This window comes from Notolepis coatsorum, assembly GCF_963971535.1.
Source record: "Notolepis coatsorum genome assembly, chromosome: 19".
In the NCBI taxonomy this organism is placed as follows: domain Eukaryota; kingdom Metazoa; phylum Chordata; class Actinopteri; order Aulopiformes; family Paralepididae; genus Notolepis; species Notolepis coatsorum.
This window is the reverse complement of record NC_140183.1, coordinates 81,834,100-81,848,789: the sequence shown is the minus strand read 5'-3', so window position 1 is coordinate 81,848,789 and position 14,690 is coordinate 81,834,100. Positions and strand designations below refer to the sequence as shown.

At 43.3% G+C, this 14,690-nt stretch overlaps 1 protein-coding gene across 1 annotated transcript; it reads right to left on the bottom strand.

Moving 5' to 3' along the window:
- Positions 1 to 224: 224 nt before the first annotated feature.
- On the bottom strand, positions 225 to 14,690 carry styk1b (serine/threonine/tyrosine kinase 1b). Its single transcript, XM_084336941.1, has 10 exons — positions 14,199 to 14,690; positions 12,797 to 12,852; positions 12,293 to 12,478; positions 11,675 to 12,016; positions 9,677 to 9,858; positions 6,780 to 6,857; positions 2,463 to 2,671; positions 1,876 to 1,916; positions 1,673 to 1,769; positions 225 to 1,546 (listed from the first exon to the last, which is right to left on the bottom strand). The coding sequence occupies exons 2-10, from the start codon at positions 12,849 to 12,851 to the stop codon at positions 1,354 to 1,356; spliced, it is 1,383 nt and encodes a 460-aa protein (XP_084193067.1). The 5' UTR covers position 12,852; positions 14,199 to 14,690; the 3' UTR covers positions 225 to 1,353.

Below are 14,690 nucleotides of genomic sequence, written 5' to 3'. Positions count from 1 at the left end.
TATTAACTAGTGATGCACCGCCACCAATACCACCAGATGCCAAATGGTTTACTTAGTTTGAGGTTGCTGAAAAAATTTATTGAGATAGAATCAAGATTGGCCACTTGTTTGTACACCCACTAGGCCGCAAGTGAGCGACTTTTCAGTTCTAGTAAAGCGCTATATAAATCGTATTATTATTTTTCAGGGCTTTAATGATGGCAATGTCGGTCACTCTTGTAGCACTTGGTCCAACCAGTGGTGTATAAAGTACTTGCCATACCTGAGTAAAGGTACAGATATCTTACTTGAAAGTGACTCCAGTAAAACTTAGTCACCCTTAAAAAAGTAAAAGTACAAAACAACAGCCAGAAATATTTTTTTATACAAATTGTATTAAATGTATTTCTCCAGTTGTTCAATCCACATGATTATCTATCTATATACATATATATTAACACGTTGTAGGAGTGATTGACTGTTCTCATGTGTACACTTCCACCTAGAGGCCTTGTCAGCCAGTTGCTAGTGGGGTTCTGAAGTTAAAACCGTATGAGGTACAGAGTTCAACACCTTGAACAGATCACATGAAAGCTAACATGAGCTCCCTAATTCAGCTCAACAGACGCATCATGACAAAAAAATATATTGTGATTGTTATATATTACATGTTTTATACATTGGCTTTAACTTGTAAACCTTCACATATACACACAGTATCGAATACAGGCTTATTAAGATCAAGTTTACCCATCTTAAGTCTACTACACAAAATGGCTTTGGTTGCATTTAATTACATAATAATATAGCTCACTTTCACAGATCTGCCGGTGGATTTACTTGAGTACAGTGTCCCGAAAAAGAACAGTCCCACTAACCGCATAGGCTACCACACTCATTCTTTAACTTGTATTACATTCAAGTGGAGGATACAAAGAGAAGAGAGGAAGGGGCAACCTCTGACGACTGAATAAAATCTCTGAGACTGAATAAAACCTCTGAGACTGAATAAAACCTCTGAGACTGAAAACAACCTCTGAGACTGAATACAACTTATAAGACTGAATAGAATACATGGGGGACCCTGATGTAAACAAGACGAAAGTCTTTCTCTGGTCTGCATCCCCTTAACAATTGTATGTATTGAGCTGTACTGTACCCATTCTGCAATCTGTTAATAAAGTTTTCATTCAATCAATCAATCAAACCTCAGACTGAATACAACCTCTGAGATGAAACGCCCAAAGCAGTGAATTTCAAGAAGGTTTCCGTTTTGTTCAGAAGAAATTCCTTTGTTGTACGACTGCAAGATCTGGAGGGTTTTAATTGCTCCAATTCCATAGTGCATTTTATTTGCTGGTCATCAGCCAGTCATCAGAAAACAGTGTAGCTGTTGGACTCCCCGTATCCCGCCTCCTTTAAGTACTGCTCAATGTTGATTGGCTGATGCACTTTGAGGACTTTGTCATTTGCACTCTTCTCTCCTGATTGGAGCTTGCGGCTGACGTCAGCCAGCGAGGGTCTGTCCTGCTCCTTCCATTGGCAGCAGGACTTAATGACAGAGTACCTGAGAGAGAGAGAGAGAGAGAGAGAGTGTACAGTGGTTGAGTGTGTAAAGTGTTTTACTACAGTTTTTATGAATGCACAAGCAGCCCACTTGAATAGAATGACAGCAAATGTAGTGTATAATTACAGTGATTGGGAGCAGTTGGAAGGCTTTTTCAGTGTCTTTCCTCTCTGGTGGAACTGTAGAAGCTCATTAACTGAGAGTTCGGCGAATGGAGCTTCACCTAGGGAGAAATACTCATGTCACAATAGGCTATCTATACGGTTTAGGTTAGGTATAGTGTGGTTAGTTTCAGAGAAATCTTGAAAACCTAGTTTAAGTCAACTTACCCAGGGTTGCCATTTCATAGAGCAGGATTCCAAATGACCAACTAAAGAGGGACAGAGAATTCAAGAATAAATACAAAGAATCAATGAGTGAGGAAGTGTGCCTTTCAATGGATTGTTTGGTATGTTCAAGTTTCAAGTTCAATTTAGTTTTATTTGTCACGTATAAGTACAGTGAAATGCTTGGTTATGTATGAGCCCCCTGAGATTGTGCTTCATACAGTAATATTAATCGAAGGTGTTGTATGTATAAAAATGTACTATGCAGGACAGCCGTTTATCAAAATGTTAAGGCAATTTAATGTTGAGACAAAAAGAGCTAGTTAGCCTGCCAGTTCGTGACATTACAGCTCCTATGTCCGTTTCCGTACTGTACCTTGGACTCAAACTTCTGAATGTTAATCAAATAGTTGGTATGGTAACGTAACACTACTAGGTATTGTGATACTCGATCTGTATCTTGGGCTAAAATTGTGTTATGACAACGAGAAATCTGTATTGGTAGGGAAACTACTGAGAATACTAGGTGATTGAGGCACTGTTTGCAACACTTTTGCATTTCAGTTATTAAAAAAAACTAAAAAACTCACATGTCACTGGTCTGACTGGCAGGTTTCTTGACCAATAGTTCAGGAGCCTGCCACTTCTTCATGCCAGGATCCTCCTTCTGATTGGATCCATGGCTCTTCCTTGTATAGACATTGCTGAGGCCCCATAGTTTAGCAGTGTACTCACGGCTGACCAATACACTGCGAGCGCATATGTTGCCATGGAGAAGATCTTTGCTGTGAAGGAACTCCTGATTGGGCAAAAAGACAGCACAGGTTCATGATTAGTTCATGTGAAACCCCGATTCGGCTCAAACAAGGGACTAAACACGTTTCGCAATTATGCCACAACAATGTGAATCCCTACCCACCTTCAAAACCACTCTAAAAGAGCACCTACGGGAGGCTGCAATTCGAAACTGGCCCCGGTAAATGTCCAAAACCCCCCCAATGTACAGTTTCCTCACCCTCAAATGTATATATTCTAGATTAGATTAGATTAGATTCTTTATTCTCTTTTAGAAACTCTGTCTGTAAATAAACAGTACTGTATATTTGTATATCTTGTATGTCATAAATGTCTGGATCTAACAGTACTGTATATCTGTATGTCGTGTAGGTCATAAATGTTATGATGAACTGAAAATGGGGGACCCTGATGTAAACAAGGCAAAAGTCTTTCTCTGGGCCCCGTTCCCCGTACCTGGCTAACTGAGTTAGCCGGATAATTTCCAGCATAGCCTGACTTAAGCCAGACCTTTCCATTCCCCGACTCTCAATTTTCTAAATCACCATGGTAACAGATCAGAAAGTTTGAGCCTGGTCGGGAGCAGGGTTAAGTTCAGTTAGCTGGATGAACCATGGCCACGCCCCCGCAAAGAAATGCCAGCTCGCTTCCTGAAATATTTCTCACAGTCTAGATCCCATTATACTATTCTGAATTATGTTTTTGTGCTTCGTTTTCCTAGAGGGGGCTTTTGAAATGTATAATAATAGAACTAAATGCTGATAATAAATCATATTGAGCCTATAGATTTACTTTGTCCTAAATAAAATAATGCACGTCATATACGGCGCTCGGAGTCGCGATACACACTGCATGTGTATAAAGAGCATTTATGCAGGTGAACACCAGGAAGGCTGCTGGCCCAGATGGCATAACAGGACGCATACTCAAGTCCTGTGCCAACCAGCTGGCCCCAGTGTTCACCGCCATATTTAATCAATCCCTGGCGGAGTCAGTGGTCCCTGCCTGCTTCAAGATGTCTACCATCATCCCTGTACCGAAGAAACCCTCCCCAACATGTCCAAATGACTACAGACCGGTGGCACTCACCTCTGTGGTCATGAAATGTTTCGAGAGGCTGGTCAAGGACCACATTTGTGCCTCCCTCCCCAGTGATATGGACCCTATGCAATTTGCATACAGGACAAACAGGTCCACCGACGACGCGGTCTCCCAGGTACTGCACAGCACCCTCTCGCACCTTGACCGTCAGAAGGGGGGCTATGTGAGACTGTTGTTCATTGACTACAGCTCAGCGTTCAACACCATAGTCCCCACCAGACTGGTGGACAAGCTGATCGAGCTAGGTCTGAGCTCCGCCCTGAGCGCCTGGGTACTGGACTTTCTGAGCAAAAGACCCCAGGCGGTCAGGGTGGGGGGTCAGACCTCCAACACCATCACCCTGAGCATCGGGTCCCCCCAGGGCTGTGTTCTGAGCCCCCTGCTGTACTCACTCTACACACACGACTGTGTGGCCAAGTTCAGCTCCAACTCCATAGTGAAGTTCGCAGACGACACGGTGGTGGTGGGGCTGATCTCGGACAACGACGAGAAGGCCTACCGGGAGAAGGTTGAGGTACTGGAACGCTGGTGCCAGGACAACAGCCTGCTCCTGAACATTGGTAAAACCAAGGAGCTGATTGTGGATTATAGGAGAGGACAGCAGGAGACGCACACACCACTGATGATTAACGGGGCTACCGTGGACAGGGTGAGCAGCTTTAAGTACCTGGGGGTCCACATCTCAGAGGACCTGACATGGTCAACACACATAGACACAGTAGTAAAGAAGGCGAAACAGCGCCTCTACCACCTGAGACAGTTAAGGAAGTTCAGAGTATCGGGGAAGATACTCCAGTCCTTCTACTCAGGAGCTGTAGAGAGCATCCTGACCGGAAACATCACTGCCTGGTATGGAAACAGCACGGCACAGGACAAGAAGGCCCTACAGAGAGTGGTGCGCTCAGCCGAGCGTACCACGGGTATTGCACTACCCCCCCTGCAGGTTCTATACAACAAGAGGTGCAAATCCAGAGCCTGCAGGATAATGAAAGACCCTCACCACCCCAATAACAGCCTGTTTCAGCTGCTGAGGTCAGGCAGACGCCTGCGAACCCCAGCTACTAGGACAGAGCGGCTTAGGCTCAGCTTCTTCCCCCAGGCCATCAGAGCCATGAACAATGAACATTGAGTGCTCAGAACATTGAACTATCCACACACAAGCACACATGAACACACACACGACACGCACGCTGTGCACGCTCACACACGAGCAGCCACTTAACACTTTAACATGAGCGGGCACACACTCATGTCGCACACACGCACACTTATGGCCAAAGGAAAGGACACTTTAAATTAGAATAACAGGAACAGTGTATTGCACTACCAAAGCTAACTAGCATGTCCCATATGCTCTGTAAATAACTATGTACAGATACCGAGATGTCACTCCATGTTACCTGTTACCTGTTTACTGCACAATGTTGTTTTTTTTCATTTTTTGATTCTATTATATGTTGTACCACTGTATTGCACATCGTTGCGGGCAAGACCACCCGCATTTCATTGTATACCTGTATGCCGTGACAATTAAAACTCTTGACTTGACTTGATGTGGTTATTTTAATAACGGCGCATTGCAAATGTGAATCCCGCAGGGATATTTTTAATGAATGAAACCTATCGGCCGTTTGGCTCTGATTAGTTTCATATATTCTCCGCTGTAGATTTGCTTAACGGAGCGCCCGGATTGTGTTTCATTCAAGCATAAAATTGAAGTGTCTATGCGTGGATTGTGGTTTTTGTGTGATATTGTAACTGGGATTAAAATGTCTGATGAGATGCGCTGTTTGACGGATTCGAGAAATTGAATGAGCCGTTGACGTCACATTAATGCATTTGAGAATAAAGAGATAAAACTTCATTCAAAAGAAAGATATTCGAAACACGGGTTTCTTGTCCATTGATGGATACACAATGAATATATCCCGTCTGGCACAGTGGTGCAACGGCTAGTGCTCAATCCTGTCAACCGGGCGACCCGAGTTCGAAACCCCTCGTTTCCAATATAATTTTTTTGGAATATAATATTAATGATTATACGCAAAAGTAGCCTAGTTTTAAGTTAAAATATTATAAATCTACATGCATTGAGGATGTCATTCTTTATATAGCTCTCAACGTGCACCAAATTGATGTATTTACATTGCAAAAAGAAGAAAAAGACTAGAACAAGGGGGATTCGAACGCGGGTCGTCTGCGTGAAAGGCAAAAGGACAAACCGTCACACCACAGTGCAGATAAGTAAAACATCCACCATACATCAATCAATGGATAAGAGAGCCGTATCCTTATTCTGAAACAGTTGAACTAATTATTTTCGCTAGCAAGATCTCATTTGATTATTCAATCCATAAACCTACAGCCAGCAGGAACGTTTAAAGAAATATAATCTGATTGATTGGGGTAATGAGGGATTTAAAATTAGCCTATAGATTATGCATTTAACTTGTCGGCGAGGCTATTGAGCCGCCTGCAATCTGTTAATAAAGTTTTAAAACAATCAATCAATCAATGCCGTTAGAAGATCAGGATTTCTGCTATCGACACCTGCTGTCTTTTCAACTGAAGCGGCCGCGCGCAATTATCCAGAGTCTCAAGTCTGGTTCGAGTTAACGAGACTGAATCAGCGTTCGAACAGGAAAATCCCGGCTTCAAACATCGGGTTAATTGAATCTGGATAATGGGACTCTTGATCGACTCAATACATCCCAATTGTGTGTATTGAGCTGTATTGGGTACTGTATTGTACCCATTCTGCAATCTGTTAATACAATTATCAATCAATCAATCAGAGAGAGAGAGAGAGAGAGAGAGCATATTCGCAGCCAATAGGCTCAATCCAAGTACATCTTACAAACAAACGAGAATGGACTTCATCAGCAAGTAAACAGAAATTCCTGTTTACATTTTGAATTGAAAGTGAATCGCTCCCAAACCCTTGGATTTGAAAGTCAAACATGAGGCCAGAGCAGGGGAAGCGACGTTTAATCACACATTAGCATACTAACCAGGGCTGAGGCCACCTGTTTGGCCATAGTGAAGATGCGTCTCTCTGTCAGCTCACATGGAGGATCTGCAGGCTCCTCCTGAGGACGGAAACCACAAAAACAGAAGTTATTTGTAGGGATGTTCGTTATTGGCTTTTTTACCGGTATCCGATATTGTCCAACTCTTAATTTCCGATACCGATATCAATCAATACCAATATGCAGGGTTTCCCCCATCAAAAAACTATATAATTTCAGGTAACTAACATTACATATCTCTTGTCGTGGAATTAACACAACATTATGCATACTTTTTTTTTTTACTTTTTACTTTTTTTTTTGCGTTTATCGCTTTTCTGGTCAAGCATGCCCGACAGAAACAGGTTGAAATGGGATGTAGAGCAGGGGAAGACATTCTGAGAAATGACGGCGGGTCCGGGAATCGAACTCGTGTCCCCCAGATCTGTGACGAGCACGGTTTTCCCCGACGCAGAAATAGCGCCGAGATATGCGGTGAGCTACGGGAGCTCCCCCATTATGCATACTTTTGACAATAACTGACTAATTATACGTAGCTTTGTGCAATATGTATATTGTCTACATTCAACAGACCTATATTTTGACTACTTATATGTAGATATGTGCAATACGTCTGGCATATATGTGTACAGTTTGACCTTGTGCTCATTTCATATTGCAACAAAAAACTTCAATAAACAAAGTTTTGAAAAAAATAATACTTTTGACGATAAAAGTATGCATTGATGTGTTAATTTCACTGGATGCATCTCTCTCCCTTATTTATTGTAATGTTCCTTGTATACTATTGCTACTGTCATTTTTATTTTTTTTTACTTTTATGCATGTACATCAAATCAAATGTATTTGTAAGGCCCGACAACACACGTTAATGTCCCCATGGGCCGTACACGTGTTCTTTAAAGGGGAACTCCAACATTTTGGGAAATTAGCTTATTTAACATCTTCCCTGGAGTTAGACAAGAAGATACATACCTTTTTTGTCTCTGTGCGTGCATTTTAGCTTTGGGAATAGACTCTCCGTTAGCATAGCTTAGCTTCATCACTGGAAGTGAGGCAGGACAGTAGCCTTACAGTGCCTTACAGTGTATTGCAAGGTCTGACATTGACCAAACTTGATATGCATGACCTTGGTGGGCTCTAGGTCAACTCCTGAAAAGGGGGTCAATGTCAGACTTTGCAATCAAAAGTTAGAGTTAATAACCCTAGCCATAATTTCAGTGCGCCCCCTAACTTTTGATTGCAAAGTCTGACATTGACCCCCTTTTCAGGAGTTGACCTAGAGCCCACCAAGGTCATGCATATCAAATTTGGTCAATGTCAGACCTTGCAATACACTGTAAGGCACTGTAAGGCTACTGTCCTGCCTCACTTCCAGTGATGAAGCTAAGCTATGCTAACGGAGCATCTATTCCCAAAGCTAAAATGCACGCACAGAGACAAAAAAGGTATGTATCTTCTTGTCTAACTCCAGGGAAGATGTTAAATAAGCAAATTTCCCAAAATGTTGGAGTTCCCCTTTAAACAAGTCAAGAAGAAACAGAACAATAAGTCAAGAACAGAACAAGAACACCATAAGGTCCAACCTATTTAAAATAAATGCAAATAAATGAATGAATGCAAGCACTCCCAGACATACCCCACGCGAAGGTAAGGAAAAACTCACTAAAACCTAACAATAGGGAAAAAATGCTCCACAGGCAGTGTGGAGGAGAGAAACCTTAGAAGGGCCATTCAAGGGGGGATCTCCCTTCTTAGATGTCGGTGATAGTAGTGTTGCAGACGGACAGTTGGTAAGCATGCACTCATGTGTGTAGTGGAACACAGAAGAGTGCATGCAATAGCAACTGAACATTTAGAAAAATTAAAGATAGAGCTGATAGCGAATCTATTTGAGGCACAGGGGCGGCGCGAAGAGGGTCGCGTCCTCCCCGTCTTAATCACGGGACGTTCAACGTGAGCTTGTTTTTGGTGCAGCCTCCCACCCCCACCCTCCAAGAGTGAATGCCAATATCGGCCGATAATATCGCACATCTCTAGTTATTACAAGGTCAAAAAAATCATGTCACATCACTCCCATTTTGGTATCCCTGCACTGGCTCCCGGTACACTATAGAATTCACTTCAAAGTCCTCACTTTCACTTTCAGAGCACTTCACGGTCAGGCCCCTATCTACATCACTGAACTCATCCATCCCTACACCAACACCCGCTCACTCAGATCTGCCGATCAGCACCTCCTAGTGATCCTCAGGACCAGGCTAAAAACAAGGGGTGATCGAGCCTTCCAGGTGACAGCACCAAGGCTCTGGAACGCTCTCCCCCTGGACCTGCGAACTGCCCCCTCTGAGAACTCTTTTAAAAAACAACTAAAAACACATTTGTTCAGGCAGGCTTTTGATCACACATAGGCGCCTTTTTCTTGTCCTCACTGTTCTATAGTGTTGTTTTAATTAGTGACTCATGATTTTATCCAAATTCTTTTCTACTTTTTCTATCTGGTTTCACTGTTTTTAACTGCTGTTTGTCTGTTGTCATTTATTTCTGATTTTGTTTTTATTGTGTTTTTATATTAAGCTGTAGTGTAAAGCACCCTGTGCATTCGTGCTGTGAAGGGTGCTATATAAATAAAGGTCATTCATTCATTAAGTCAAACTTTACGACCGGCTAATATGCACTGAGGATATATAGGTTGTTATCCCATTCAGGCTATGGGAAGGGTGTGACTCAGATGAACAAATAATAACTTGTCCATCTGTCCGTCTGTCTGACCCACTACTGATGTATGTGCTGCTTCATCTCTGTTTGCTAATGGTGTGACGCAGGACACAGGGACTCAGTGTATCCGTGGTCTATAGGGTGGTTCTCGCGCTCCATACCTGCCTACACCTCCAAAGTAAGCTGAGCAGGTCTCTGTTTTCCAGTTCTTCGACTACGGTGACCAGGGGGGCACGCAGGGAGACCACACCGAGGAGCTCTGGCAGGAAGGGGTGGGGTCCCAGCTGGGAGAGGAAGGAGGCAAAGCCCAGGAAGCTGTGCCTCTCTGTGGCATCAGCAGAGTCTGAGGATGACGAGAAGAAAAAGCCTTATTGCAGATATATTATATTGTAAATTTACGCCATCAAAACCAGGGGCCTCATTTATCACAATGTAATGTTTAATGTTACCAATGTAATGGTAGAAATTGATTTAAAAGTGTCTCAACCATTTTCATATAAATAAGTGTCTGTTTTTCTCTATCGCCCATTGATTTAACACAGTAGTGATTCTACCCTGGTCATGAATGCCTTTACATGTGTTGTTCTTGGCTGTTCTAAACAGTAGTGTCTGGTAGGACATTCCTGGTGAAATCATCCGGCACACACAGGAAATTATGTGTTTTACATCATTAGCAGCAACAGCAGTTTGTTTGGAATGAATAGAAGATTAACTGAGTAGTTAACGTCCATCTTCAAGATGGAAAGCGAGTCAATATTGAAATGATCTGTTATTACTAGGGCTGTCAGTTTATCGCGTTAATTAGATTAATTAATTACACAGCAAATTATCGCGTTATGAAAATTAACTCAAAATGAATTACAAAAAGAAAATATATATATATATACATTTTTTGTTTGATCTCATTCATTCCATAAGAACATATAATACACATTTACAGATTTTTTTTTTATATGGGCTATTTGCATGTTCTTGGTATCTGATTCTAGGGACATCTATGGATCTCAGGGAATGTATTCCCAGTGTCAGAAATACTGTGTCTGTTACTACTGTAGGCTTGAGTAAATTGTAATGAACCAAATGAGAATATCAATTACATTTTTTTTTTATCTTTGACTGTGAATAACACCATGCTCAAATTGACCAGACCTGAAAAATCTAAGCAAATTAAAAGATGGAAGATGATTAAACAGAAGGTTTTGTAGATACAGTACTGAATTCTGCCATCCGGACACATGCAATTTGAAATATGATTATAGAATATAGAATATCAGGCATAAAATGGTTATGCGATTAATTAGATTAATTAATTACAAATCCTGTAATTAATTAGATTCATTTTTTTAATCGCCTGACAGCGCTAGTTATTACTAATAGATGTTGCCAAAACAAAGATAGATGAGGATGTTGCGGATTACCACTTTAACCTTTACTGTATCACAGAAAATTGGAGAAAGTTCAAGTAAACCTCTGATTACATCATTAATAAATCACAACTTGGCTTGGATTTGGTCACAAGCACGGGCTCTGTGTGTAAGAACCTTTTATAAATGTGACCCCAGGAGGGTAGATCTTTAACCCTTTCACTACCACACTACAAAGGGTTAAAGGGGACAACCACCCAGATTGAAAATGTTATTTCCATGGTCTAGGAATAAGGTTCAATCAATATTTAAGAACATGAGCTACTCTGCAATAAAACGATTGGAATCCATGCAGTACAACCATACAGACAGAGGGACTAGAGTCAAGAGACCTTAACCTGACACACACAGATAGACAAGCCAGTCAGATGAGGAGAGACAAAGCAGGCATGCAGAGGCTAGGTATGATGACGCACCTGAGTGTCATCAGAGTTTATACTTGATGTCATCACAAATTTGAGTTTTAGCATTTTTGGACCGTCTTAGACCACAGGAGTGACATGTATGAATTCTGAAATTGTGCATAGGTCCCATTTAATGCCCTCCAAAATGACAGAGATCAAAACAACCATCCTGAGGTTCATTTAAGAGGCAGGGTGTCAGTGTCAGTCAATAGTGGTAAGCAGTAAGCAGCAGTCCTTAAACATTATACACAAGGAGCCATTCAAATAAGCATTATTTAAACATTCACAATGATTGAATGATGAAATGCAAAGGGAGTCTTCTATCTCTCACCATTCAACACCCGGAGGACTACATTCCTGTTCTCCATACGGGCCCTGTAGAGAGAGACGGCTGAGTCTGAGCGCAGGGAGAACGCGGCAGGAAGGGGGACCACCAGATTAAAGTGCTCTGGTAGCCTCTGGCGAGGCAGCTCCCTGGGCTGGACTGTGGGGGTGAAACTGGGCTTGAAGCGCTGGTTGCAGGCGGGGCTGGACGTGAGAGAGGGCGCACCCACGGTGAAGGCCAGGTTCTTGCAGGAGGCCGGGTAGTTGTATGCAGGGTTGAAGGTGGAGTAGGAACTGGGTATGTCCAGAGCTATACTCTCATGTTCCATAACATTTATACCCGGAGGGGCTGTGGACAGAGAGGGGGAGTAACGATCATTACGGATCAGTGCAGCCATTGACATTATAATAGTAATGGTAATGTCATGTACCACCTTGTGCAAGCTGCAGTAACATAGTGCACACAGCACAATACATCATTACATAACATTACATCATCACTACAAGAACAACACATGGGGGGAATTTATGTCAACTGGCTTCAATACGGATCGTGATTTAACTTCTATCATTTGATAATGTGAATAATTTCATTCAAGCAGCCACTATCAAGCAGCTCTCTCACCGTCGATGCCGTGCAGGACCCTCCTGGAGCGCTGGGGTCTGAGCGAGGCCCCGCTGGCCTGCGGTCGGATGCGGTCCACCCTCTCTGGACAGAAGCGCAGCAGGATGATGAAGACCAGCGTGACCAGGAAGCTGGCCAGCAGCAGGATGGGAACGATGATCACCTCCTGCTCGTACACACGGATCTCTACAGCGAGGGAACAGGAACACCAGGGAATATTCACCTTCAGATCGACTCAGTCCTAGTTCCTGGTTGGTAGCTTCTCAGAGCAGAAGCTGTTTGTCCTGTATAAATAAGTGTGTGTGTGTGCGCGTGTGTGTGTGTGTGTGTGACTGTGTGACTGTGTGTGTGTGTGTGTGTGTCAATGCAAAAACTAATTTTCACCAGCCAAAATTTGAATGGCGGCTAATGGAGATGATATTAAGAAGACAGCTAAATGGTCCTGTGAGTCTATAGTGCCGCAAAAAACCCTTCAAGTCAGTCCACCCCCTGTAGACAGCTTACCACAGATGGTGTCCCCATGCTTGCAGCGGAAGTCTGCTTCGGACAGTGAAGACATCCTATATCAAACGGGAGGAGAGATGAGTATATGAATGAATATCATGACTTGACTGGTCTTTGTCTGTTGCTGACATGGTTTTTAATCACCTGATCCGTTCCCTCCATCAACACCTCACCTTGACGTTGAGTTGTAAATAAATACTGTCGGGTGTCTGTCTGCACGACAACACTCCGGTTTCACACAGAAGCAATGTGTTTTCTATCCATGTGTCTACACAGTTTATACGACCCGATACACAGTTTATACGACCCGCTACACAGCTTATATCATGGCCTGAGGTTGCACAGGTTTTTTACACATGCATCTGGAGTATTCTTTGGGTGAACAATCACAATAGAGGCCTAACGTGGATGATGGTGAATAACAATGGATTAAGTGAAGGTGATCATTCTGAATCCCTGTCAGGGAGCCGACGGAGCAGAGCCTGTAATATGAACCGTAACACAGGTGTTATTAATCAGTAGTAAGAGGTGTCTATAGGCACCCGGAGGAGCCCACGGAGGTAACTGAGACCAGGAACCTCAGACAGATATTATGTCACTCCCTCTTGTGTAATTGTCCCCTCCTCCTCCTCCTCCTCCTCCTCCTCCCTCCCTTCCTTCCAGGAACCGGCAATCAGAATGAAGACTCGCTGTCACGCATTCCTTCCTCCTTCATTAAAAGAAGGACTGGATAATGAACCGGCGTTCAGGATTAATACAGCAACTGAGAAACCAAAGTGTTTACTATCTGAGATCTCCCTGTGTCACTCACACGGTACACGGTAGGCCACACACACACACACCACACCAGTGCCACCATCCAGAATAACCCTTTGGCAGTCTATTGAGAAAGCAACATGATACTACAGCCAAGCGTGTTCCACAACCTGGCACACCCACACATAGGACAAAAAAAAAATAAACAAAACAAAAAACCATGTGTATAACTGTGGAAATCATTATAGAACAGATTGGGTGTTGCCTGATTTGACTGTTCACAGATTACAGTGTCCTTAGATATGATCTACAATATAGGACAGCTATGACAATGCCCCTCTGCCCTCCCTCCAGACACGGAAACTCTACAATCACATAATGACTTGTGTGCGTCAGCCAGTGCTAGAATCTCTTTTAACCCGTCCTCCTGCATTCTTTCAGTTGTAGGGCCACTGGCATACACCCAAAAGACAAATACACACATACATTACACACACGCACTCTTTCTAATCCATGCACACACATAAACCAACACATTCTATTGTAAGGAGAGGACTGTAAAAAGGAGCACTATGGCCATATGGATGCAAGCGTGGGCCCGCCACAGACATATAGACACACAGCAGACGCGGAGCACCGATCTTACCTTCCTCTTCGACTGTGTCTCAGATCTCAATCAAAGAAGACGCCCTTGAAGTCCAATCAATTCACAACCGTCTGCCAGTTCTCCTTGTTATGTATGTAGTCCAGTCCATTCACACATCTCCCCACCTGAGTGCGTTTACCGTTTCTGTGGCGTGTTGTTGTGGTTCAGGGCTACTACTACAAGAGTGTTGTTCAGCCGTTCATTCTCTTCCTTCTTTCTCCCAGGTGCATGGCCTGTCAGGGCTCAGGGGGACTGCCGTGTTGTGCTGCTCACTGTTTGCTCACTGGAAGTTCCACCTTCAGCCTTTGTCTTAACTCCACCTTCTTCCCCACCGGCACACTGTCCCTCTCCTCCCTCTCTTCCGCTCCCCTCCTCTCCTTCGCTCTGAGTCGGAGTTGTGATGCCAAGGTGTTTAGGGTTCAAATCACTGATGTCAGGGTCATGGTGCTCTTTCTTCAATCTTGCTCTGGCCCTCGTAAGGTTGGTTCTAAC

What these genes read in the sequence shown, in the direction of transcription:
- styk1b (XM_084336941.1), bottom strand. Translation starts at nt 12,851, where the DNA reads ATGTCTTCACTGTCCGAAGCAGACTTCCGCTGCAAGCATGGGGACACC. An exon ending in GCCAGTCAGACCAGTGACAT is followed by an intron (nt 1,917 to 2,462) that starts GTGAGTTTTTTA and finishes GTCCCTCTTTAG; the next exon opens with TTGGTCATTTGGAATCCTGC. An exon ending in TCCAACTGCTCCCAATCACT is followed by an intron (nt 1,547 to 1,672) that starts GTAATTATACAC and finishes TCTCTCTCTCAG; the next exon opens with GTACTCTGTCATTAAGTCCT.